This window comes from Coregonus clupeaformis, unplaced genomic scaffold (genome assembly GCF_020615455.1).
Source record: "Coregonus clupeaformis isolate EN_2021a unplaced genomic scaffold, ASM2061545v1 scaf0057, whole genome shotgun sequence".
Taxonomy (NCBI): domain Eukaryota; kingdom Metazoa; phylum Chordata; class Actinopteri; order Salmoniformes; family Salmonidae; genus Coregonus; species Coregonus clupeaformis.
The window spans coordinates 499683-525994 of NW_025533512.1; the positions used below are offsets into that span (position 1 = coordinate 499683).

Consider the following 26312-nt stretch of genomic DNA (forward strand, 5'->3'; position numbering starts at 1 on the left):
CCCCACCTCTCCCCAGGCCTCCCAGGCCCCTCCTCCCCAGGCCAGTGGCAGCACTGCAGGCTTGGAGGACTACCCCACCCCACCCTCCCAGCACAGCTACTCCTCCGCCCTGGATGCCACCCCCAAGCATTACCTCCGCCTGCCCAGCGAGCATCCCTACCTGACCCCCTCCCCAGAGTCGCCCGAGCCCTGGTCCAGCCCCCTCCCCCCACTGTGTCTGATTGGTCAGACTCCACCCCCAGCCCCGGCGGTGGCCGGTCCTGCCCAAACCCAGATCCCCCATGTCCAGGAGTCCAACGGCAAGATGCAGGTGTTTGCATGAACCCCCAAGGCACCTGGTTAACACATGGTTAACAGAGACCTGCCTGGGGGAGAGGGGAGAGGAGACGACTGGCTGTAAAGGCCTGTGTGTCTCGAGTTTGTGTCAGACTGGTTCTAAGATTTTCATTGGATTTGGATTGACTGTGTTTTTTGCAGAGAAAGAGTAAAGGGAAATGTGTGTTGTCTGGATATAAAAGAGCAGACAATTTAATGAAGTAAGACTTATTCTGTCACAGATGGACTTGTTTTTTTATTATTATAAAAAGTATATGAAGAAAACGAAGTCTTTCATTTCAAAGACTTAGGGACGCTCTCCTGAAAAACTAACAAACTTTTTAAAAAGTAGATAAAAGAAAGAAAAAAGAAAAAATGTTGAAGGGAATTCCTTTATTTTTATTTATTGTTTTTTTTGTGTTTCTCAGAACTGCCTTTTCAGGTGTTTTCTCAGTCTCTTTCTGTCCTGCCCTCTCACACAGTGTTTCACACTCACCTGTTACATGGAACACGGCTTGGGCTCACCTGAGGCCAGTGGTGTTATAAGGAAAACTACTAGTGATTCACTCACTCACTCCCCACCACCACCAGTGTCTAACACACCGTAGGCAGATCAACATGGGGTTCAGACAGAAAGAGGAAGAGGTCTCGCCTCTCTTGACTGATGTTATTTATTTAGGCCAACAGGTAAAACGATCAGATTGGCTTAGGAACAAATATGTACTCTTTTAAGTTGGCTGTCATTAGTGATATTATGTTCTGATTTGATGAACTAGGAAAAAAAGAACTGATTACATTCCATAGAAGTATTATTTGTAAGAATGTAGAATGATGGGCGTCTCTGAAGCACTTCACGGGACAAAGCGTTTGGAGGGAGGGTGATCGTGAGGTGGGGTTCTGACATTGCAATGAAGCACTCTGCTTATCCACACACACAGAGCCAGGAAGGCATTTAAACATTAATTACAGTACGTTCATTGGCCAGTGTTCAGTCAGACAGACAGACAACTAAACAAAAACAGTGATGTGTTAAAGTTTCAACTTCAGCCACATTCTTCCCCAGGCTGTCTGGGTGAGTGTCAGTCCCACTCATGGCTCGAGTCATCCTCCTGGTCATGTCTCATTGGTCCTGGTCTAAAGGGTCAGCCTACCACTGTCAGTGTAAACCCACCCATTCTGCCATCACTACTTAAGTCATAGCTTGTTTTCACTCATTCTGAACATTCATTCAGATGAGGGCATTATTATTTTGCCAATTTTAAATCAGCCTGTCACTGCCCTTTAGTTTTACTCAGTTATGTGTTTGTTTTTTATATACTGTATATGTGTTGACACCATGGTTACCTTTTTGAACATCTCCTCGGTGTGCTAAGCTATGTTTATCGGCTGCTATTCTTTTACCACTCCCCTGCAAACATTCCTGCATGTTGCCTGTCAGTGTGATAGCATGTTTTTTACTGGTTCTATTCTATTATTTGACCCCTGGTCCTGTTTTTGTGTAGCCTGAGTCCCACATCTGTTTGTGCTCTCTTGCCTACTCCATTGCTGTCATTGTTATGCGTGCAAGACCGCACACATAGATCTGGGACTCAGGCTAGCTGTTGTATTGGCCAATAGACGCACATTCTCTTGCGGTTCCATTGGTAATTGAGGTGTTGGTATGTTCTCTCTCCTGTGGTTCAGTTATGGATAAGTCTGTGGACTGATTCCAACTCTGGTGCGGTCCAGTCGTGGTCAGTCAGTCGGCCAGTGTGAGGGCGTGGCTGGTGGGTTGGGACTGCTAGTGCTCTGTCACTCCTCAGGGAGGTGTTATACTACGGCATGCAGAGGAGCGTTCCCCTGCATCTTTAGCAGCTTGCACCCCACCAGCCACGGAGAGGACATTTAGACATGACTTGTTAGAAGACGTGGAAGGAGAGAACACTACTATGTAGTGCTGCACCCTCTACTGTAGCTCTTTACTATGGATGTCACTCCCCAGTGATCCAACTAACCCTCACAACCACACCACTGCTGCTCCCTGGCTAGGATACTTACTACTGGGAAAGCCAATCACCTCTATGCCCACCAGATCCTCCTCCCCTGTTCGGCTTCATTACTATGTTTCCTTCACTGGTCCAAGCCTGTTCACTATAACCAGCTACTACAGTAGAGTCAGACATGGGAGGTTTCTGGGTTGGACTGGTACTAGGTTCAGATTCCAGTTCAGGGTTCATTTAGTGAAGTATCTATTTGTTGTCCTTTGATTTCCTTTCCTGGCCACACTACTATGCTCTGTCTCTACATTTCAGATATCCCAACTTCTGTCTGTAAATAACGTTTGTCCTGGGTAGATCTACTTGTTTAAGATGAATCTTATGTTTCTAAAAATGATTTTGTACTAAAAAGGACAAAAAGAAAATTGAGGATATGACTGATATTTTATTGGTCTTGTATTATTAGAAGTCATAGATATTTTCTATCATCATTATTATTAATTCCTATACTTGTTTAAAAGTAGTTTAAAAATCATTGTACATAAAAAAACGTTCCACAATGTTTCTTTCTACAGACAAAAGTTGTAAAATAAGTCACTTCTAATAAAAACTGTAGGGAACTACATTTCTGTGTTTGTGTATCATATTTTCAAACATTTATATTTGACTTATAATAATGCACTAATTATTATGTATTGCATGTGAATAGAGCAAATAGTTTCAAACGTAGAATATGATGTTGGTTGCAGTTTTAGTGGATGGTTAAGGGCATCGTTACTGCCTTCCTGAGACCTAGAAGTACTGTTTCCCCAGATTTTGAAATGTCTTAGCTTTTCTGGGTCAGTGGTATTGACAGTGCTTCTTGAGTATGTTGTTACGGCACTGAGAGTAGTGAGTTCGTGCCCATGTCGGGTGGAATTTCCACTCTGTCACAATTGCGGTGGATTTCCACTCTATCAATATTGCACAAAAGTAAACAAGTCTACAAGGAGGGACAGACCTGTTCTTTAAATGGTATAAAACTGAACTTCCAAAGACCTTGCTATTCATAATTTTCCTTCATTTCAACGTTAATCTCGGAGCGAGGAAGGATCACAACTTTGGACAACAACTTCCCTAAGGTCATTTTATCCTATCAGAGAAATAATGAAGGTGAGATTGTTTACCTTGAATAGGGGGTGGGGGATTATTATTCTCGAATAATTCTGAAGTATGTCTTTAAGTTAAAGTTGACATTTATTGCAGGCTTTGGATGTGCTCATTCTACTACTCCCTGTGGCAGTCAATCCTCTACCATACGACACCATGCCAGTGGATTGTGCTGATGTGTATAGAAGGGGCTTTGGACACAGTGGAGTGTACACCATCTACCCTGCAGGAGAAACCTCCCCCATCCAGGTCTACTGTGACATGGGCTGTGAGGACCAACCTGGGGAGGGGAAATGGACAGTGTGTATAGTGAATAGACCTTTTGTTTATAGTGTTTTGAGCTTCATCAAAGTTTGTTTCACTACCACTACCTCAGGGCTCAATCCATGTTGTTGTTTGCACAATTAACATTTGAAATAGAAAATGTTATCAACCGGAGAGATGGATAAACATTCCCCTGGTGTGGAACATCTCAAATTTCAGTGGAAAATATAAAATGCCTCTCTATTCCAGGTGATCCAGAAGAGAAAGGATGGGACAGTGAACTTTTACCGTGGATGGGACCAATACAGGAGTGGGTTTGGGCAGGCATCTGGAGAGTACTGGTTAGGTAAGAGCATGATGCACTGGACACATTTGAAATGTCTATGCTGAGATACTAAATGAATTAAATGTCTGTTAATGTGTATTATTACCATCTTTAGTGCTCATGTTCTCCACCATCACCTTGTGCTGTCCCTCAGGCCTAGAAAACATCCATCTTCTCACTCAGAGGCAGAAGTACGAGTTAAGGGTGGACATGGAGGACTTTGAAGGGGCTAAAGTCTATGTCCAGTACTCCTCCTTCTCTGTCGCCTCTGAGCATGAAGGATACAAGCTGCATTTAAGTGGCTTCAAAGATGGAGGTGCAGGTGAGTCTATAGAGCATTTCAATTTCTCCTCCTTTCCCGTGAAATAACAGTATTATAAATCTGAAATGACTACTTGGTAGATACAGTATGAAGAAAGTAATACTGGAAATGGAAATGTGGAACCATGTGTCCATTCTACATTTCAGGGAAATCTATGGACGAACACAATGGGCAGAAGTTCTCCACCTTCGACAAAGACCAGGACAGTTATGCTTCAAACTGTGCTAAATCATATCTAGGAGGATGGTGGTATGGAGAATGCCACAGTGTCAATCCCAATGGGGAATATCTGTGGGGCAACTCAATCTATGGTATTGGTATCAACTGGGTGTCTTGGAAAGGTTATAAATACTCTTTAAAAGCCATTAAGATGAAGATAAGGCCTGTGGAATAAGTTCAGAACCTCTCATACTCATATTTTTGTCTATATTGCATTCAAATATTACCTTTCAAATTATGAAAATATTGGGAAAGCAACTGAAGTTTAAACATTTTAAAGCAAATAACTTGAAGGGAAAAAAGTTTTGCCTCGTTTTATTTAAGTGTTGCCAGTCTTACCATAAACCTTCATTACACTGTTAAAATACAGCAGTAAAGCACTAATATCCTCTAAAAACTGAAGGAACAGTTAAAGGAGTCCAGATTGGTGTGAGACACACATACTCTTTCTTAGGGCTCAATTCAATCCGATTCAATCTGAAGATCCGAGCTACAGCGCGATTCAAATGTAAAGGCAATGTTTCCATGATTGCATTCATGGTTAACATTGACATTTTAGTCATTTAGCAGACGCTCTTATCCAGAGCGACTTACAGTTAGTGATTACATTATTTATTTTTTATACTGGCCCCCCGTGGGAATCGAACCCACAACCCTGGCGTTGCAAACGCCATGCTCTATCAACTGAGCTACATCCCTGCCGGCCATTCCCTCCCCTACCCTAGACGACGCTGGGCCAATTGTGCGCCGCCCATGAGTCTCCCGGTCGCGGCCGGCTGCGACAGAGCCTGGATTCGAACCAGGATCTCTAGTGGCACAGTAACATTACATATGTCGGCTCAATCGGAAATTACCTTTACATTTTAATTGTGCTGTAGCACGGATCTTCAGTGCTACGGATTGAATCGAGCTCTTCATCCAAATGGCTAGGTTACTGGGTTTGATTAGAGGCCCACAAACCCCACAGCCCTTAACTTGTCAAAGTCTCATCTTTGTTGAACACAGTCATTGATAGTCTAAGGAGTGGTTATGAATGTTCATAAGGAAGGGCTCTTGTCTGAGGTGTGGATCTTTTACTAAGGATCTATCAGGAAGGTCTCAACAGTACTCTTTTGTTGTGTCTACACCAACATGACTAGCAGAGAAGAGAAGGGGGCTTGTGCACTGCAGACTGGAGAGTCACTCAATGACTCACACCTTCTGCTCTCTCTATCCCCTCTCTCTCCTCACCAGGTTATTCAATCTGTTTCTCCAACCTTCTGCTTAATTAGAGCTCTTCCCCGTCCTCTTCTGCAACATGCGCAGCAGCCCCAGACTGGCAGTGAATAGACTGTCGTGCTTGAAGAGCATCTTATAGAAGGTGTCCAGGGGTAGACGACCGGTAGGGTCTGCGTGCTTCAGGGCAGTCATGGGCATGTACACACGGTTGGTCTGGTGGCGAAACGGAGGCTCCTTCGCTGTGATCAGTTGAAGTGTTTGCTGCAAGAGAGTAGAGTGATTATTCTGTTTCCCATCTAGCCACCAAAGGATGATATGTTGAGACTGCATACCAAATAATAATAGGATAGTAGTCACAAAATATAAAGTAGTGACAGAACAGTGTTACCTCTGCTATTTCCTCAGGTGTCTGTGAGAGGGTGTTGAACACCTTCCTAGAGTAGGGCAGGTAGATCTCACGGAAGATCCTAGCAGTCTCCTCGTCTGCCCCCGCGAGGTCCATCTTCTCAGCGTCCTCGTACACCTTCCTCTCAAACTCTGTCCCCACCGGACCAGGCTCCACTAGAGTCATCCTCAGAGTGGAAGGACAGATGGACAGAACAGGGAGAAGGACAGATGGACAGAGCAGGGAGAGGACCACTGTTTAACTGAGGGAATCCACCTGCTTTCACATGCATGTGCGATCAGCTATTCAGTATCTCAGGCTAATCATCTACATGAAAACATGACCTGCGTGTTCACTGTTGTGGCATTAGGGCAAAGTCTTGTTACTGCTGAGTGTTGGTTTAGTTATTGCTGTATGACTCATGTAAAGTGATGTGGATGGATCTCCTTTAGTGTAGACTCACTTCACATTGAACTTCATGGCTTGTACTGCTAGACTCTCACAGAACCCCTCCACAGCAAACTTTGAAGCAGAGTAGACATCATTGAAGAGTAGCCCTATCAATACAAATAAAACCCATTAATTCATTTTAATGTCAAATTCTATAGGGATACGTTTAGGAAGTAAACACCTTATTTCTTTCTGAAGCTGCATTTATGTTCTGACTACTAACCCTGAATGCCCAAGACGCTGCTCATCACCACAATATGTCCGCTTTGACGTTGCTTCATATCAGGCAAGACCTCCTTCACCAGCCGCACCAAGCCAAAGAAGTTGGTGTCGAAGAGCTCCTGCATTTCAGACACACTTTGGCACTCCAACGGCCCAATCATGCCTACACCTGCATTACTCACTGAGGGAGACAGATAATGCCATGTCACACCCTGTTCACTCATTATGGATGACAATGTGTTATCCCTCATGGTGTACTGTATACAGTACAGTGAGTTTATATTGGAGTGTGTTTCAAGTTTTTATTGTCATGTGCGCTAGTACAGTGAAATGCCTTTCTTGCTTGCTCTTTACCAACAATGCAGTAATCAATATCAGTAGTACTATAAAAATACAATAAAAAGTCAAGTAGAACAAAAACACAAGAAATAGATATAAGAAGAACACAATAAAGTAAGTAGCTATATACAGGGTCAGTTCCTGGGTCAGTAGCTATATACAGGGTCAGTTCCTGGGTCAGTAGCTATAAACAGGGTCAGTTCCTGGGTCAGTAGCTACAGCTGAAGTCGGAAGTTTACATACACCTTAGCCAAATAAATGTAAACTCAGTTTTCACAATTCCTGACATTTAATCCTAGTAAAACTTCCCTGTCTTAGGTCAGTTAGGAGGACCACTTTATTATAAGAATGTGAAATGTCAGAATAATAGTAGAGAGAATGATTTATTTCAGCTTTAATTTCTTTCATCACATTCCCAGTGGGTCAGAAGTTTACGTACACTCAATTAGTATTTGGTAGCATTGCCTTTGAATTGTTTAACTTGGGTCTAACATTTCGGGTAGCCTTCCACAAGCTTCCCACAATAAGTTGGGTGAATTTTGGCCCATTCCTCCTGACAGAGCTGGTGTAACTGAATCAGGTTTGTCGGCCTCCTTGCTCGCACACGCTTTTTCAGTTCTGCCCACAAATGTTCTATAGGATTGAGGTCAGGGCTTTGTGATGGCCACTCCAATACCTTGACTTTGTTGTCCTTAAGCCATTTTGCCACAACTTTGGAAGTATGCTTGGGGTCATTGTCCATTTGGAAGATCAATTTGCGACCAAGCTTTAACTTCCTGACTGATGTCTTGAGATGTTGCTTCAATATATCCAAATAATTTTCCTTCCTCATAATGCCATTATTTTGTGAAGTGCACCAGTCCCTCCTGCAGCAAAGCACCCCCACAGCATGATGCTGCCACCCCTGTGCTTCACGGTTGGTAAGTTGTTCTTTGGCTTGCAAGGTACCCCCTTTTTCCTCCAAACATAACGATGGTCATTATGGCCAAACAGTTCTATTTTTGTTTCATCAGACCAGAGGACATTTCTCCAAAAAGTACGATCTTTGTCCCCATGTGCAGTTTCAAACTGTAGTCTGGCTTTTTTATGGCGGTTTTGGAGCAGTGGCTTCTTCCTTGCTGAGCGGCCTTTCAGGTTATGTCAATATATTACTTGTTTTACATTTACATTTTAGTCATTTAGCAGACGCTCTTATCCAGAGCGACTTACAGTTAGTGAGTGCATACATTTTTCATACTGTGGATATAGATACTTTTGTACCTGTTTCCTCCAGAATCTTCACAAGGTCCTTTGCTGTTGTTCTGGGATTGATTTGCACTTTTCGCATCAAAGTACGTTCATCTCTAGGAGACAGAACGCGTCTCCTTCCTAAGTATTAAGACTGCGTGGTCCCATGGTGTTTATACTTGCGTACTATTGTTTGTACAGATGAACGTGGTACCTTCAGGCATTTGGAAATTGCTCCCAAGGATGAACCAGACTTGTGGAGGTCTACCATTTTTTTTCTGAGGTCTTGGCTGATTTCTTATGATTTTCCCATGATGTCAAGCAAAGAGGCACTGAGTTTGAAGGTAGGCCTTGAAATACATCCACAGGTACACCTCCATTTGACTCAAATGATGTCAATTAGCCTATCAGAAGCTTCTAAAGCCATGACATCATTTTCTGGAATTTTACAAGCTGTTTAAAGGCACAGTCAACTTAGTGTATGTAAACTTCTGACCCACTGGAATTGTGATACAGTGAATTATACAGTGAGGGAAAAAAGTATTTGATCCTCTGCTGATTTTGTACATTTTCCCACTGACAAAGATATGATCAGTCTATAATTTTAATGGTAGGTTTATTTGAACAGTGAGACAGAATAACAACAAAAAAATCCAGAAAAACGCATGTCAAAAATGTTATGAATTGATTTGCATTTTAATGAGGGAAATAAGTATTTGACCCCTCTGCAAAACATGACTTAGTACTTGGTGGCAAAACCCTTGTTGGCAATCACAGAGGTCAGACGTTTCTTGTAGTTGGCCACCAGGTTTGCACACATCTCAGGAGGGATTTTGTCCCACTCCTCTTTGCAGATCTTCTCCAAGTCATTAAGTTTTCGAGGCTGACGTTTGGCAACTCGAACCTTCAGCTCCCTCCACAGATTTTCTATGGGATTAAGGTCTGGAGACTGGCTAGGCCACTCCAGGACCTTAATGTGCTTCTTCTTGAGCCACTCCTTTGTTGCGTTGGCCGTGTGTTTTGGGTCATTGTCATGCTGGAATACCCATCCATGACACATTTTCAATGTCCTGGCTGAGGGAAGGAGGTTCTCACCCAAGATTTGACAGTACATGGCGCCGTCCATCGTCCCTTTGATGCGGTGAAGTTGTCCTGTCCCCTTAGCAGAAAAACACCCCCAAAGCATAATATTTCCACCTCCATGTTTGACGGTGAGGATGGTGCTCTTGGGGTCATAGGCAGCAATCCTCCTCCTCCAAACACGGCGAGTTGAGTTGATGCCAAAGAGCTCAATTTTGGTCTCATCTGACCACAACACTTTCACCCAATTCTCCTCTGAATCATTCAGATGTTCATTGGCAAACTTCAGACGGGCCTGTATATGTGCTTTCTTGAGCAGGGGGACCTTGCGGGCGCTGCAGGATTTCAGTCCTTCACGGCGTAGTGTGTTACCAATTGTTTTCTTGGTGACTATGGTCCCAGCTGCCTTGAGATCATTGACAAGATCCTCCCGTGTAGTTCTGGGCTGATTCCTCACCATTCTCATGATCATTGCAACTCCACGAGGTGAGATCTTGCATGGAGCCCCAGGCCGAGGCAGATTGACAGTTCTTTTGTGTTTCTTCCATTTGCGAATAATCGCACCAACTGTTGTCACTTTCACACCAAGCTGCTTGGCGATGGTCTTGTAGCTCATTCCAGCCTTGTGTAGGTCTACAATCTTGTCCTTGACATCCTTGGAGAGCTCTTTGGTCTTGGCCATGGTGGAGAGTTTGGAATCTGATTGATTAATTGCTTCTGTGGACAGGTGTCTTTTATACAGGTAACAAGCTGAGATTAGGAGCACTCCCTTTAAGAGTGTGCTCCTAATCTCAGCTCGTTACCTGTATAAAAGACACCTGGGAGCCAGAAATATTTCTGATTGAGATGGGGTCAAATACTTATTTCCCTCATTAAAATGCTAATCAATTTATAACATTTTTGACATGCGTTTTTCTGGATTTTTTTGTTGTTATTCTGTCTCTCACTGTTCAAATAAACCTACCATTAAAATTATAGACTGATAATTTCTTTGTCAGTGGGCAAACGTACAAAATCAGCAGGGGATCAAATACTTTTTTCCCTCACTGTAAGTGAAATAATCTGTCTGTAAACAATTGTTGGAAAAATTACTTGTGTCATGCACAAAGTAGATGTCCTATCCAACTTGCCAAAACTATAGTTTGTTAACAAGAAATTTGTGGAGTGGTTGAGAAACTAGTTTTAATGACTCCAACCTAAGTGTATGTAATCTTCCGACTTCAACTGTATATACAGGGTCAGTTCCTGGGTCAGTAGCTATATACAGGGTCAGTTTCTGGGTCAGTGCCAAAACCATATTTACAATGTGCAGAGATACTGGAGTGGTAGGGTTAGATATGTATAGGGGTAAGGTGACTAGGCATCAGGATATATGATAAACAGAGTAGCAGCAGCGTATATGATGATTGCATGCGAGTGTGTGTGTAGAGTCAGTATGAATGTGTGTGTGTTATGTGTGTGTGCGTGCGAGCGTGCGTGCGCGGAAGCCTAATATTCACCGAGTACATCCACCCGTCTGTCTTGCAGGCTGTCCACACACTCTCTGATGGAGTCTTCACAGCAGGCATCCAGCTGTCTGATCTCCAGGGATCTGTTCAGGGTGTCCCCAGCCGCTCTCTCCAGGGGCTCCCGCTTTCCTAGGTCCCTCATGGTGGCAACCACTGCCTCACAAAGACACACTGCAAGTTAACAACACTTGCACTGCATCTCAACTGATGGGGTTGAGCGTGTCAAACTGTCAATTTCATTTATGAAAACCACAATGTTGTCTCTCTGACCTTTGAATCCCCTCTCCTTGGCCAGTCGTACAGCCACAGCCAACCCGATCCCAGAGGAACAGCCTGTCACCAGCACCCTCCTGGTCCCCATGGATACCTCACAGCAGCTACAGTTGCTCCTGATTGAAACTGGGTTCTCTGCAACTCTCCCAGAGTCCTTTGCAGTTGGAATGCATGGACCCTAGTGACCAGTCAACCTTGCCGTCAGGGCCAGTCTGTGAAGCAGGTGCTTTGTTAAAAGATTAGAAGGCTTACATGCTGACCGCGTCGCAAATACATTTACACATACAGTGGGGAAAAAAAGTATTTAGTCAGCCACCAATTGTGCAAGTTCTCCCACTTAAAAAGATGAGAGAGGCCTGTAATTTTCATCATAGGTACACGTCAACTATGACAGACAAATTGAGGAAAAAACATTGAGAAAATCACATTGTAGGATTTTTTATGAATTTATTTGCAAATTATGGTGGAAAATAAGTATTTGGTCACCTACAAACAAGCAAGATTTCTGGCTCTCACAGACCTGTAACTTCTTCTTTAAGAGGCTCCTCTGTCCTCCACTCGTTACCTGTATTAATGGCACCTGTTTGAACTTGTTATCAGTATAAAAGACAGCTGTCCACAACCTCAAACAGTCACACTCCAAACTCCACTATGGCCAAGACCAAAGAGCTGTCAAAGGACACCAGAAACAAAATTGTAGACCTGCACCAGGCTGGGAAGACTGAATCTGCAATAGGTAAGCAGCTTGGTTTGAAGAAATCAACTGTGGGAGCAATTATTAGGAAATGGAAGACATACAAGACCACTGATAATCTCCCTCGATCTGGGGCTCCACGCAAAATCTCACCCCGTGGGGGTCAAAATGATCACAAGAACGGTGAGCAAAAATCCCAGAACCACACGGGGGGACCTAGTGAATGACCTGCAGAGAGCTGGGACCAAAGTAACAAAGCCTACCATCAGTAACACACTACGCCGCCAGGGACACAAATCCTGCAGTGCCAGACGTGTCCCCCTGCTTAAGCCAATACATGTCCAGGCCCGTCTGAAGTTTACTAGAGTGCATTTGGATGATCCAGAAGAGGATTGGGAGAATGTCATATGGTCAGATGAAACCAAAATAGAACTTGTCGTGTTTGGAGGACAAAGAATGCTGAGTTGCATCCAAAGAACACCATACCTACTGTGAAGCATGGGGGTGGAAACATCATGCTTTGGGGCTGTTTTTCTGCAAAGGGACCAGGACGACTGATCCGTGTAAAGGAAAGAATGAATGGGGCCATGTATCGTGTGATTTTGAGTGAAAACCTCCTTCCATCAGCAAGGGCATTGAAGATGAAACGTGGCTGGGTCTTTCAGCATGACAATGATCCCAAACACACCGCCCGGGCAACGAAGGAGTGGCTTCGCAAGAAGCATTTCAAGGTCCTGGAGTGGCCTAGCCAGTCTCCAGATCTCAACCCCATAGAAAATCTTTGGAGGGAGTTGAAAGTCCGTGTTGCCCAGCGACAGCCCCAAAACATCACTGCTCTAGAGGAGATCTGCATGGAGGAATGGGCCAAAATACCAGCAACAGTGTGTGAAAACCTTGTGAAGACTTACAGAAAACGTTTGACCTGTGTCATTGCCAACAAAGGGTATATAACAAAGTATTGAGAAACTTTTGTTATTGACCAAATACTTATTTTCCACCATAACTTGCAAATAAATTCATTAAAAATCCTACAATGTGATTTTCTGGATTTTTTTTCCTCATTTTGTCTGTCATAGTTGACGTGTACCTATGATGAAAATTACAGGCCTCTCTCATCTTTTTAAGTGGGATAACTTGCACAATTGGTGGCTGACTAAATACTTTTTTTCCCCACTGTACATGTTATTCAATCATTGCACCCACACTGCTCGCGCGCGTCTGCGTGGCCAGTCGCTAAAATAGAACTCGGTTCTATTTGTGAAGCTCAACGCGCAGCAAGTCCTGCCTCTCCCATCTCCTCATTGGTTTTTAGTAGCATCTACCCACATGGGTGATTGAAAGATGAACTGAGGTCTACGCTCCAGTCCAGTTGGTTAGTTGTGGTAATGCACCATAAAGTTGGTTGCCACCGCCATATAAAGTCCAAAGAAGAAGAAGAAGAAGAAGCCTGAAGGAGGAAAGATTACTAGAAAACAAACTTTTACAGTTTTATCTGTGGATTCATTGTCGGAGTAGAGGACCTTGTGCATTTCAGGAAAAATAAAAACCCAATGTTTATATCCCAGGACAAATTAGCTAGCAACAGCAAGCTAGCTAGCTAAATTGCCATACATGTTTAATGCTTTTCGACCTATCCCGAAATTAATATAATTGGTTCAGAGTTTGTTTTGATATTTCAACCTGCGTGTCCTGGTCCAGTCTGGTGTTGGGGGACAAAATCAATTTGGGCGTGCGGTCTGGGTAGCATGTAATCCTATGTGTATATCCTGGGAACGCATTGGCTCCATAGAGGGGTTGGTTGTTTAGCAACAAAACCGAAACGTGCGCAACTATGGGGAAAAACTGACGTGGTTGGCTTAGATTGTTGACAAAATGTAAACTATATTTCATTTACAATTTTTATTGAAAACATAAATCAATTTGCACAATGACCACTTGTTGTCTCTCAATACATCGTTACAGTTGTTGGTTAGCTAGCTAGCGAACTTTAGCCATATTAGCAAAACAAGAGATGGTATCAAGAACAAGATGAAACTAGGCACTTACGATTCCCCACATGGCAGTTTCTTGTCATTCGTGCTAGCAATTTGGCTATCCAGAATCACAACAACACGCCCCATGTAAGCGCGCACATCGTTTTCGTGACGTTGTCAGCTAACCCATCTACGCTGTTTGCCCCACTTATTCAACTGCTGATTACTTCATTTCACTCTAAAGGGTAAGGTTCATTTTATGGATGGCTATGTGGATTTCAGTAACAAAGCCTCCCCTCAGGCCCCTAAATTAATTTCAATCATTTAAGTATGTTTGCTGGGCTTTACAAATGCAAAGTCTTCAATGACAACGGGTCTGCACCTCTTTACAAATCTGAATAAATTTCGAATATAAATATTTAAGTACATAGCATTCACACATGATACCCATGATGATACATTATATCATATTATAATGTAATAGTGAACGTTATGCAAGTTCAAATCAGCCCAAGAGGCTGCAACACAAAGTTGCAGCTGTGTTGCTTGCAATGACTGTAAATGACCGGTGCTGCTATCTGAAATGTCCCATGTCCCGGTTTTAATATAGCTACAGTAGCCTATAGCTACACCCGTTAGAAACGGCTATAGTGTACCGGTATACAAACCTGTAGTGTGGGAAATAGTGCGCAGTTGCTACGGTGCAGGTATATATCTCACGTATATTTGTAGTCTAATACAGATACATTTAGGTAAAGATTGCCAATTTAGAGCAACGTCTAAACATTCAGGTTATTCGAATTAAAGCTAGCTAAAGCGAAGTAAACCGTCACATAACGACGATGGAGCAGCGGCTTGCCGGATGACCTAACTGGGTCATGTCATTTTGCAAACTGTGGCTGCTCTACCGGGAGTTGTAGTTCTTCGTCGCCAATTTACATTAGGTTTTTAATCGTTGGTTTTATTTGAGGGGACTGGTAATTCCGGGATGGCTTAAAGAGAAAAGGGGAGCCATGAGAAGTTATGGATGCAGAGTTATCTATGTTTGAGATGCCAAGGGCGTTGGAGGGCTGCGGACAGACTGCTCCTGGAGAAGATAGGGTGTGTTATTTGATGTTTAAGCATGCACCGGACAGTGTGTTAGAAGCAGTGTTAGGGTTGTATCATAAGGTGTGGAGAACTGGGGTGATACCTGCTTGGTGGAAACGTGCGGTGGCGTTGCCGTTTGTAAAACCAGGTAAAGATCCCGCTAGGGCGGGCAGTTATATAGGCCTATTGCGCTGACATCCAACATGTGTTAATTGATGGAAAATATCATAGTGAATAGGATTGTGTATCTCTTGGAAGTTAGGGGTTTGATGAGCGTAGCACATAGTGGGTTCAGGAGAGGGAGGTCTGCCATGGATGCCCTGTTGACAGTTAGTACAGAGATAGCCAAGGCCCTGACAATAAAATAGGTGATGAGTGTTGTGTATTTTGACATTGAGAAAGATTATGATACCATGTGGAGGGAAGGGTTGTTGATAAAGTTGAGTGCATTGGGCATTGAGGGACGTCTGTAAAACTGGATCATGGACTTCCTGTTCGATCCAGTCATAGGGGTGAGGGTGGGGTCAGAATTGTCAATGGGGTTTGAAGTGGACAACGGTACTCCTCAGGGAATTGTGGTTAGTCAGGTTCTGTTCACCCTGATGATAGATTACATATATAAGGAGGTGAGACAGGGAGTGGGTGTGGCCTTGTATGCCGATGATTGGGCTGTATGGAAGAGAGGTGGGAATGTGAAATATGTGATGAGGAAGATGCAAGAAGTTGTGGGAGTTGTGGAACATTGGTCTCTAACATGAGGGTTTAGAATGTCTGTGGCCAAGTCCTGGTTTATGATGTATTCTAGGAGGAAGGCTAAAGACGTCAGGCTGAAAATATATGGTCAGGATATAGGTACACTCTTAGAAAAAAGGGTTCCAAAAGGGTTATTCTGCTGTTCCCATAGGATAACCCTTTTTGGTTCCAGGTAGAACCCTTTTGGGTGCCATGTAGAACCCTCTGTGGAATGGGTTCTACAGTGCATTTGGAAAGTATTCAGACCCCTTGACTTTTTCCACATTTTGTTACGTTACAGCCTTATTCTAAAATTGATTAAATTGTTTTTCCCGTCATCAATCTACACAATACCCCATAATGACAAAGTGAAAACAGGTTTTTAGAAGTATTTGCAAATTAAAACAAAACAAAAAACATACCTTATTTACATAAGTATTCAGACTGTTTGCTATGAGACTCTAAATTGAGTTCAGGTGCATCCTGTTTCCATTGATCATCCTTGAGATGTTTCTACAACTTGATTGGAGTCCACCTGTGGTAAATTCAATTGATTGGACATGATTTGGAAAGGCACACACCTGTCTATATAAGGTCCCACAGTTGACAGTGCACATCAGAGCAAAAACCAAGCCATGAGGTCGAAGGAATTGTTCGTAGACCTCCAAGACAGGATTGTGTCGAGGCACAGATCTGGGGAAGGGTACCAAAAAATGTCTGCAGCATTGAAGGTCCCGAAGACCACAGTGGCCTCCACCATTCTTAAATGTAATAAGATTGGAACCACCAAGACTCTTCCTAGAGCTGGCCACCCGGCCAAACTGAGCAATTGGGGGAGAAGGGCCTTGGTCAGGGAGGTGAATAAGAACCCGATGGTCACTCTGAAAGAGCTCCAGATTTCCTCTGTGGAGATGGGAGAACCTTCCAGAAGGACAACCATCTCTGCAGCACTCCACCAATCAGGCCTTAATGGTAGTGGCCAGACAAAAGCCACTCCTCAGTAAAAGGCACATGACAGCCCGCTTGGAGTTTGCCAAAAGGCACCTAAAAGACTCAGTGTAATGATTTCAGTTCGACAGACGCTGGGAGACGGGAAGCAAGTACAGGGTGATGATTTAATAAATAAAAGACATGGAACAAAACACGGACAGCGTCTGGACAGGGGAAACGAAACAACATCAATGCTGACACGGGGATCACAACTGAGGAACAGACAGATATAGGGGAGGTAATTAAACAGTGATGAAGTCCAGGTGAGTCCAATGAAGCGCAGATGCGCGTAACGATGGTGACAGGTGTGCGTAATGATGGGCAGCCTGGCGCCCTCGAGCACCAGGGAGGGGGAGCGGGAGCAGGCGTGACACTCAGACCATGAGAAACAAGATTGAACTCTTTGGCCTGAATGCCAAGCATCAGGACTGGAGGAAACCTTGCAGACTTGTCAGGATCGAGGGAAAGATGAATGGAGTGCTCCAGAGCACTCAGGACCTCAGACTAGGGCGAAGGTTCACCTTCCAACAGGACAACGACCCTAAGCACACAGCCAAGACAACGCAGGAGTGGCTTCTGGACAAGTCTCTGAATGTCCTTGAGTGGCCCAGCCAGAGCCCGGACTTGAACCCGATCAAGCATCTCTGGAGAGACCTGAAAATAGCTGTGCAGCGACGCTCCCCATCCAACCTGACAGAGCTTGAGAGGATATACAGAGAAGAATGGGAGAAACACCCCAAATACAGGTGTGCCAAGCTTTTAGTGTCATACCCAAGAAGACTCGAGGCTGTAATCGCTGCCAAAGGTGCTTCAACAAAGTACTGAGTAATAGGTCTGAGTACTTATGTAATTGTGATATTTTTTAAATATATTTTTTAAAGAATTTGCAAAAGTTTCTAACAACCTGTTTTTGCTTTGTCATTATGGGGTATTGTGTGTAGATTGATGAGGGGGAAAAAAACAATTTAATCAATTTTAGAATAAGGCAGTTAACGTAAAACAAATGTGGAAAAAGTCAAGGGGTCTGAATACTTTCCGAATGCACTGTATATGGAACCCAAAGGGGTTCTACCTGGATCCAAAAGGGTTCTACCTGGAACCAAAAATGGTTCTTCAAAGGGTTATCCTATGGGGACAGCCGAATAACTCTTTTAGGTTCTAGATAGCACCTTTTTTCCTAAGAGTGTAGGGTGTCTGAGTTTTTAAGTATTTAGGTATGTGGTTTGATGAGAGGCTTACGTGGAAGAGACATGTTGAGTATATTGAAATTAAGTGTAGGAAGGTGCTGAACATCATGAGGGCAGTGGCAGGATATGATTGGGGGTCGAATAGACAAACACTGTTGTATATAATCCAGGCATTGATCAGGTCATTTTTGGATTATGGGTGCTTTGTATATGGATCGGCAGCCAAAACGGTACTACAGCACCTGGATAAGATACAGTCAAGGGCCCTGAGATTGTGTGTGGATGCCTTCAGGACGACGCCTGTTGAGGCATTGCAGATGGATAGTGGGGATCTGCCACTGAGGATAAGGCGGGACAAACTTGCATTAGCGTACTGGGCGAGATTGAAAGGCAGTTCAGAAAGACATCCTGCGGTCACGGCAACTGGGGAGCGAGGAGTGGGTAAGCAGAGGGCGTACTGGTGGACAATCGGGCAGAAGGTGGTAGAATATGGACTGGGGGAGAGAGGGAGAGGGCCGGCAATTGCATTGGGGAACGTTCCTCCGTGGCTGTTTCCAAAACCAAGTGTAGATAGGACATGATTGAGGGCAGGAGAGAATGGGGTGAGGACGTGAGACGGTGTGTGGAGAGATTTATAGATAATCGTTTTAATTTGTTTTTAAGGATATATGCAGATGGTTCAAAGGATCCAGTCAGTGGTAGGGTAGGGGCTGGGGTGTATATCCCAGATTTCAATGTTAGAGTATGTAAGCGGTTAACTGATTATGTTTCAGTGTATGCGGCCGAGTTGATGGCCATGATTATAGGTTTGAGATGGGTGGAGGAGGTGAAACCACTCAGGGTGGGGATCTGCTCTGATTCGACTGCAGTGTTGAGTATTGTGAAGATGGGCAGGTCGGATAGGGGAGACTTGTTTGTGGAGAGGATGGTGCTGTTAATGGGATTGGAGAGGATGGGAGTGGTGGTAAGCTTTTGCTGGGTTCCCGCCCATGTGGGTGTGGAGGGTAATGAGAAGGCCGATGTGGTGGCTAAGAGTGCGTTGAGGAGAGAGGGGGTAGATATTCAGGTCCCGCTGGGCCGCAGGGAAGTCAAGTCCTTGATCCGGGCAAAAGGGCTCGATCTTTGACAAAGGCAGTGGGATGCTAGTAGTAAGGGGAGGCAATTTTATCGCGTTCACTGGTCAGTAATGGAAGAGGTGGGGAGTATGGGATGTAGGAGAGAGGAAGTTGTGTGGAGTAGACTACGGTTTGGACACAGGTTTGAATGGCACGTTGTGGATGATAGGGAGACATGAAACAGGTCTGTGTGATGAGTGTTTAGTGGACGAAACGGTGGAGCATGTGTTGATATTTTGTGAACTGTATGATGTAGATAGAGAGAGATTGTGTGAAAGGGTTTGAGAGGCTGGACGAGGTTGGGGTTTGGGTGGTGTAAAGGGGGGAGAAGTGGTATTTCACTTTCTTAGAGGAACAGGACTAATGAAGGAAGTTACATTTTGTAGGCCGTGACTGGCCTTACACCCCAGTACAGTAGGTGGTGGTGTACGCACCTTAAAAGTTGGATTGCGATCCGCCAACTCAATCCCAAAGAAGAAGAAGCAGAGGGGGCTGGTTGGAACGGTTCACTTGAAAGGGGCTCTGAAGAGGAATCATGGAACCAGAACAGGAAAATTGGGACAGGGACACAGAAATGTGGATTTCTGAGGAGGAATGGAGGTGGGAAAAGAGGAAGAAGAGGTCGAAGAGAATGAGGAAAGCAGAGGTTGGATTTTAATCTGATGAAGATGGCGATAAAAATGGAGATGGGGTGTTAAAGAAGATCGGTGTCAAGTGCAAAGAGTGAGCCGTGCGCCAGACCGAGTTCTGGAGGAGAAATTGAAGTGAATGAGGGCGAGTTAAGTGAGGTGGAAGGTGTGGTGAAGAGCTTGACATCATTGGACATGAGCAAAGATAATCTAGTTCAATAGGAGTGACAGTTTTGGATGTAAGTGGATCCTTGCCTTTTGGCAGATCTGTTTGTGGTTTCAGGATGGGTGGAAAAGTAGTTGGGTGCATTAGAATCCGTGAAGGTAACCTGTAGTGGACTTCTGATATTTGTTTGTGTTTCTTCTGACCAGAGGGAGCAGGCGCTCCGTGTCACGCAACTTGGGTCAAGATCTGTTTCATGCTTTGCTCTTAGGAACAGGGCACCATTGAAAGGAGTGATTTCTGGGGTAGCGTTAAGTGTGGTGGTGGGGCAATTGGAGTTGAAGATTCCCGGTGTTTGTGATGCCCGCTGTTTGGTGCGACGCAGACCCGGTGGGGAGCGTGGTGAATCCCCACCACCACACTTAACAAGGTCATGTTAGGATATATCAGTTATCCTGTTAGAGCTTTTGTGGCAAATCCACTGCGCTGTTTCAGGTGCAATGTTTATGGTCATGTCGCAGCAGTGTGTAGGAGGGAGATTCCAAGATGTGGGAAGTGTGCAGGAGGGCGTGGGACAGAGGATTGTGTAGTTTTGGCAAAGTTGTGTGTTTCAACTGTAGGGGTGTCAGGTTGAAGTGGCCAGAGAGTAGTGCAGAAGGTGTCGTATGCTGAGGCAGTGAAGAAAGTAGAGGCGGATGGGTCAAGGGGGAGGAATCCTGAGAGGATCCCAGTGAGTAGTAGATATGTGTCAGCACAGAGCGATAGGCCATAGAGTGTTTTGAGCTTCAGTTGGCTTCTTAGCGTTCATAGCAATGATTATCAACTGTACCGCAGAAATAGATGTTGTGGTGGCAGCTGCAGAGAAGTATTTGTGTATATGAGATTTTTTTATTTTTTTTGTCATTTAGCAGCTCTTATCCAGAGCGACTTACAGGAGCAATTAGGGTTAAGTGCCTTGCTCAAGGGCACATTGACAGATTGTGGGCACAATGCTCTTAACCACTAAGCTACCTGCCTCCCCCAGATTTGACTTCAGAAGAGTTACAGGGTGTGTTGAGTGGGGGTGTCCCGTTTTTTTAATGAGTGTAGATGGCAGCTGGATGTATGAGATTTTACTGCAGAGGAGTTATAAGATGTTTAGAGATAATTTTAATGAAATAGTGGTGTATATAGGTGTAGGGTTGGTTGGTGGTGAAATGTATTTTGGTAAATGTTTTACCCCTTTTTTATTTTTGTATCACAAATATAACGTGATTGAACATACACTACCGCACTGTAGGTGGCGGCATGCACAAACAAAATGTGAGAACGGCATGATACCTAAGAAGAAGAAAAAGCAGCGGGGGCTGGTTGTGTGGAAGAAAAAGCAGCGGGGGCTGGTTGTGTGCTCATTGGTTGGTGTGTGTTTGTTTTGACGGTGTGTGGCGTGCGTGCGCGTGTTGAGGCGTGGTGCGTGGTGCGTATGACCAGTCTAATGCCGCGTTCAAAACAACTCGGAACTGGGAACTCGGAAAATCCGACTTCAGTGCTTTCAAAACAACTGGGACCTCGGGAAAAAAACGAGCTCCCGACTGGGAAAAATCGATTTGAACGGTCATCCAACTCGGGCCTCTTTCTCCGATTTGCCGATCTGAAGATCACTGACGTCATGATTTGACCTCGTATTTTTCCGAGTTTCCAGTTGTTTTGAACGCGGCATTTTATCAGAGTGAAAGTTGATAGTCAACACACTGCAACTGCAGAACTACAAGGAAATAGATCGATTGTTGCGAAATATTTTGCCATAGAATAACATATACAAGGATAGAAAAAGCCTCAACGATAATAAAATGAGCCGTCTGCAAGATGAATTTGAGGTAGGCTACGGTAAACTTAGTTTTCATTTGGCCAATAACAGTTTTATATGGTCAATTTGCATGTGCCTTTCATGTTTGTATTGTAGTCCTACGGATCCAATGTCCAATTTGTGTTTTGGTCGATGTGAAACTTTTAACGTTAGATAAGAATTATGGTTTTTATCACATTTCTCATAAGTATAGCCTAAACCTAAATAACGTCATCAAACACTATAGCGTTATTACACTTTATAAGTAGGTTAGAGAGGACCGGGCAAGAGCAGTGTGTGTTTGATGTGCGTTGTGTTGTGAAATGTTTTTGAATAAACCATTTCTGAGAACCATGCTGCATTTGCATTTGTTGCAATGTTCTGTCGATCTTCCCGTTGAATGTGCCTGATCTTCTATTTTATTTGAGACCAGCCTGTTTATTTTAGATCCTTATTGTCATTTTCTTATTTGTCTGTTAACTTAGCTGGAGAAAAGTGTCAGGCGGTTCAGGGAGACATTCCATGGAAAGATAGCAGTGGAAAAGGCAACCTTACTGATGAGACGCTATGCCAACAACCATCACATGGTCACCTGGGCAGTTATACTGAAGAAAGGCAACGGTAAAGAAATGGTTTACAGTAAATGCAAACCCCAGTCATACCACTATAGGAAATCCCATGGAGTGGTTTCCAAGACACAGGGTCCTGTACTAAAAAGCTTGTTCAATGGGGATTCTCCATTAAATTTCCTTCTTAGTCCAGGAACAGAACTAGGATTCATCTGTCCTGGAAACTATCCCTTAAAGGGGTAATCTGCAGTTGCTACATCCATTTGTTGGACTTATACATTTATGAAATGTACCCATTGATTCTTGAAGAATATAACTTATGAGCTTAGTTCAACTGTCGTACCCCATCAGAACTCAAAATATGAGCTTGTTTTACTCCATTGTTTGTAAACAAAGTAAATGTAAACAAACACTATATAGCCTCAAAACATGGTTAAAACTATCATTTTTATATAATGGATGGTCAGTCCTTGCATCCATAGCTCTGTCTATGAATTTAAAAGTGGCTACATTTCTCCAGCCCCATCCCTCGTTTTTTTTTACAGAAACAGGGGCGGGGAGGATGCTTTGTTATTGTTTCAACTGCTGATTGGCTCTTTAACCTCTATTCAAACATGGTCTCTGGTGGTTTAACAACCATACCTATTTTATTTGCGTTAAAGGGTTGGCCATGTTGACAATCTAATCTCTGATTCTTCCTCTTTCTCTACTCTTGCCATGTAGAGCTGGATGATGAGGACAGAACATGCTTACAGACGGATCAGGCTGTCAAGGTTACATTAATAAATTCCATACTATACTCTGTCGCTTTGTGTGTGTTTATTTGGCATAGGGGTGTATCCAGGCGGTCTCTATTTCTTTGAACATGTGTTTTTTTGTGGTCATAAACATGATAGTTCAGTTTTACCCTGACCCTTGACCCACCTCTCTCTCTCTTTCTCAGAACGTGGTGCAGAGACTCACAGCTGAGGAGAGGGAACCTCAGGTCCCTCCTGCACAACAGGTACAACACAGTCACAGTGTTAGTTAGTCCCTCTTTCATTAGGTTAAAGAGTCAATGTTCATCAGAAGACACCTGGATTTCAGGCATTTCAGTATAATGCAAAAGTCTCTGTTGATTTTGAAGTTCCATATTCCATAACCATATTGGTAATGGGTAATAACTCATTGGGAATAGATTTGTGAGCTATTATAACAACACTGTTCAAGGGCTGAAAGAGGGAATAAAACTCCTATCATATTATCCTGGTCCTATATCCAATCTGATAATCAGGTTGGTAAATTGGTTGCCTTGACTATTTCTAATTCTATGATGTACATTTGTCATCCCTACAGCCCCGAGGTAGCAGACACCCTGAAGACGATAATGATATTAAGGTCAGTCATCCACAGACTATTTACCGACTTAACATTCATCCCTTTCCCCACCAGTGAAGTGGATGGCGAACTGAACAGTGTGTGTGTGTGTGTGTGCGCATGCGTGCATCCCTGCGCGTGTGTGTTGTGTCTTCAGGAGCTGGGAGAGCGTCTGCGGGTCCTGCCTCTCACTGAGAAGAACAAGCGAATGTTTGATAATGCCCAGCGCCACCTCACCCCCTCTGTCCTGCACCAGTTTGCCTGCCAGACCTGTGACAAGGACTGGTGGCGTCGGGTACCCCAGAGGAAGAGGGTAATACTCTTCCATACATACCCACCTGGTATCCACCGTTTTCTTCACACATTTGTACACACTGTTTGATATGCATGCCAAATCCATTCATAATAGTTCAAACGTATTTCTCCATGCCTGTGTCTGTAACTGTGTTCCTGTTACCTTGTTACTTTGTCTTATCGTGTGTATTTCACATGGCCAGTTCATCTACTAACTAGGGTCTCCACTGGCTGTCATCTCTCCTAGGTATCTCGCTGTCACCTGTGCAAGAAGAAATATGACCCTGTCCCTTATGACAAAATGTGGGGTATTGGAGAGTTCTGCTGCACCAAATGCAGACGCTCCTTCAGGTAAAAGCTGGAGCTGTCCTGTACATGTGTGATTATGAGAACTAATGAGACATTCTCAATGTGATTTCATCTCTATGCACTTGTTATTCAATTGGTTTGATTTGTCCATCAGGGGCTTTGGGAGGATGGATTTGGGCTCCCCCTGCTACTCCTGCCGAACTCTGGTGACCCCAACAGAGATTCTTCCTCCACGCAAGGGAGTGGTAGGAATAGTAGGACCCAGGAAACCTATCCCACACAGCTGCCTCGCTGAGGACTGTTACAACAGACAAGGTTAAACTACACACACACACACACACACACACACACACACACAGGATTGCTGTACTGTAGTTTGTAGTGTGTGTTACTACAAACAAGTACCACCAGATGGTGTCCTTTTACATGTCTGTCTGGCTGCTTGCTCCAGCCAACTAACTGGACTTGTGCTTCCATTCCAGAGCCCCATGTTCCTGGGACAGAGTGTGTCCACCCCCGCAGTCGCCAGAGGAACAGGAAGCCTCGCGTGGTGAACCCCAGCTCCATCCACATCAGCTCCGGCTCCACCGTCAACACCTGCCTGAGCCAAGGAAGCCTGGAGAACCTGTACGACCTCATCATGGATGACATCAGAGAGGAGAGTGAGGAAGACAACAGTAGTGGCAGCAGCAGCAGCTAGAGCACCACTGATGTGACCAGTGACCAACACAGTCGTGAGCAGCTTCCCTGCTTCCCCAATGGTGCTTCCAACGATCAGGATTTTCTTAGGTTCACGTTCAGTGTAAGGATGGCATCTCATAAGCCTACTGATATAGTATTGGTTTTACTTTCCTTTCATTTTAAAAACCATGAAAAGACAGATGGTATAAGTGAGATGATATAACTTGTTTCATGTTTTGCTTTTGGCTTTGTTTATGCTTACTGAAGTGTTGCCACGTGTTGTTGCCGCTGTTGCTGCTTTGTTAATGTCTGAATGAAAAGGGGAGATTGACCGCACTGGCAACGTCCCAAAACTCTGCCTTTACTTTTGGTTACCTATTCAGGAGTTAGCTTTCTAGTAATGTGTGTGTTCAAACACATTTGTCATATCAACTTGAACAATAATATATTATAAAACACAAATAATGCATTTTGGTTTCCCCCCAAAAAACACAATAATTCATTATGAAATCTTACTATTATTAATTTTCAATACGACTCAGGTTCAAATCAAATTGTATTTGTCACATGCGCCGAATACAACCGGTGTAGACCTTACCGTGAAATCCTTACTTACAAGCCCTTAACCAACAATGCAGAGTTAAACAAATAAAAAAGTAAAATATTTGCACAAAAAAAACTACAGTTTAAAAAGGTAACACCATAAAATAACAATAACGAGGCTATATACAGGGTGTACTGGTACCGAGTCAATGTGCGGGGTATAGGTTAATTGAGGTAATATGTACAGTGAGGGAAAAAAGTATTTGATCCCCTGCTGATTTTGTACGTTTGCCCACTGACAAAGAAATGATCAGTCTATAATTTTAATGGTAGGTTTATTTGAACAGTGAGAGACAGAATAACAACTATAAATTGATTAGCATTTTAATGAGGGAAATAAGTATTTGACCCCATCTCAATCAGAAATATTTCTGGCTCCCAGGTGTCTTTTATACAGGTAACGAGCTGAGATTAGGAGCACACTCTTAAAGGGAGTGCTCATAATCTCAGTTTGTTACCTGTATAAAAGACACCTGTCCACAGAAGCAATCAATCAATCAAATTCCAAACTCTCCACCATGGCCAAGACCAAAGAGCTCTCCAAGGATGTCAGGGACAAGATTGTAGACCTACACAAGGGTGGAATGGGCTACAAGACAATCGCCAAGCAGCTTGGTGAGAAGGTGACAACAGTTGGTGCGATTATTGGCAAATGGAAGAAACACAAAGGAACTGTCAATCTCCCTCGGCCTGGGGCTCCATGCAAGATCTCACCTCGTGGAGTTGCAATGTTCATGAGAACGGTGAGGAATCAGCCCAGAACTACATGGGAGGATCTTGTCAATGATCTCAAGGCAGCTGGGACCATAGTCACCAAGAAAACAATTGGTA

The 26312-nt window shown here is 43.9% G+C and overlaps 4 protein-coding genes across 10 annotated transcripts in view; 3 read left to right on the forward strand and 1 right to left on the reverse strand.

Annotated features, from left to right (window-relative positions):
- Positions 1-2916, forward strand: part of LOC121569060 (neurogenic locus notch homolog protein 2-like) — a 36723-nt gene extending 33807 nt beyond the window's left edge. Inside the window, 1 exon segment of the mRNA XM_041879680.2 lies at positions 2-2916. Coding sequence (XP_041735614.2) covers positions 2-322 — 321 coding nt within the window. The 3' untranslated portion in view covers positions 323-2916.
- Positions 2917-3326: 410 nt separating this feature from the next.
- Positions 3327-5178, forward strand: LOC121569061 (microfibril-associated glycoprotein 4-like). 2 transcript variants are annotated; one of them, XM_045212857.1, is made up of 5 exons: positions 3327-3443; positions 3537-3749; positions 3954-4050; positions 4184-4351; positions 4498-5178. In XM_045212857.1, exons 1-5 carry the CDS (start codon positions 3438-3440, stop codon positions 4743-4745), a joined length of 732 nt encoding a protein of 243 aa, XP_045068792.1. In that variant the 5' UTR covers positions 3327-3437; the 3' UTR covers positions 4746-5178. The 2 variants fall into 2 exon arrangements, with proteins under 2 accessions (XP_045068792.1, XP_045068793.1); XM_045212858.1 differs by having other exon boundaries at positions 3331-3443; positions 3537-3740; positions 4498-5174.
- A 184-nt stretch (positions 5179-5362) lies between these two features.
- On the reverse strand, positions 5363-14817 carry zmp:0000001048 (retinol dehydrogenase 8). 5 transcript variants are annotated; one of them, XM_041879675.2, is made up of 7 exons: positions 14608-14817; positions 11270-11484; positions 10991-11152; positions 6847-7026; positions 6637-6730; positions 6177-6360; positions 5363-6049 (listed from the first exon to the last, which is right to left on the reverse strand). In XM_041879675.2, the coding sequence occupies exons 2-7, from the start codon at positions 11358-11360 to the stop codon at positions 5834-5836; spliced, it is 927 nt and encodes a 308-aa protein (XP_041735609.1). In that variant the 5' UTR covers positions 11361-11484; positions 14608-14817; the 3' UTR covers positions 5363-5833. The 5 variants fall into 5 exon arrangements, with proteins under 5 accessions (XP_041735609.1, XP_041735611.1, XP_041735610.1 ...); XM_041879677.2 differs by having other exon boundaries at positions 11270-11498; XM_041879676.1 differs by lacking the exon at positions 14608-14817 and adding an exon at positions 14013-14050.
- Positions 14088-25214, forward strand: LOC121569058 (shiftless antiviral inhibitor of ribosomal frameshifting protein homolog). Of its 2 annotated transcripts, none has more exons than XM_041879674.2 (9): positions 14088-14184; positions 22155-22290; positions 22962-23011; positions 23182-23241; positions 23574-23615; positions 23752-23907; positions 24136-24239; positions 24352-24512; positions 24680-25214. In XM_041879674.2, exons 2-9 carry the CDS (start codon positions 22227-22229, stop codon positions 24895-24897), a joined length of 855 nt encoding a protein of 284 aa, XP_041735608.2. In that variant the 5' UTR covers positions 14088-14184; positions 22155-22226; the 3' UTR covers positions 24898-25214. The 2 variants fall into 2 exon arrangements, with proteins under 2 accessions (XP_041735608.2, XP_041735607.2); XM_041879673.2 differs by lacking the exon at positions 14088-14184 and adding an exon at positions 21497-21700.
- Positions 25215-26312: the final 1098 nt, after the last annotated feature.

Excerpts from the sequence above, each read along its gene's own strand:
- LOC121569061 (XM_045212857.1), top strand. Across the intron at positions 4,051-4,183 it reads ATCTGGAGAGTACTGGTTAG|GCCTAGAAAACATCCATCTT; the intron begins GTAAGAGCATGA and ends GCTGTCCCTCAG. Across the intron at positions 4,352-4,497 it reads CTTCAAAGATGGAGGTGCAG|GGAAATCTATGGACGAACAC; the intron begins GTGAGTCTATAG and ends TCTACATTTCAG.
- zmp:0000001048 (XM_041879675.2), bottom strand. The coding sequence starts at position 11,360 with ATGGGGACCAGGAGGGTGCTGGTGACAGGCTGTTCCTCTGGGATCGGG. Across the intron at positions 7,027-10,990 it reads CAGACGGGTGGATGTACTCG|TGAGTAATGCAGGTGTAGGC; the intron begins GTGAATATTAGG and ends TGTCTCCCTCAG. Across the intron at positions 6,361-6,636 it reads GCCATGAAGTTCAATGTGAA|GATGACTCTAGTGGAGCCTG; the intron begins GTGAGTCTACAC and ends TTCCACTCTGAG.
- LOC121569058 (XM_041879673.2), top strand. The coding sequence starts at position 21,674 with ATGAGCCGTCTGCAAGATGAATTTGAG. Across the intron at positions 23,012-23,181 it reads AGACGGATCAGGCTGTCAAG|AACGTGGTGCAGAGACTCAC; the intron begins GTTACATTAATA and ends TCTCTTTCTCAG. Across the intron at positions 23,616-23,751 it reads AAGACGATAATGATATTAAG|GAGCTGGGAGAGCGTCTGCG; the intron begins GTCAGTCATCCA and ends TTGTGTCTTCAG.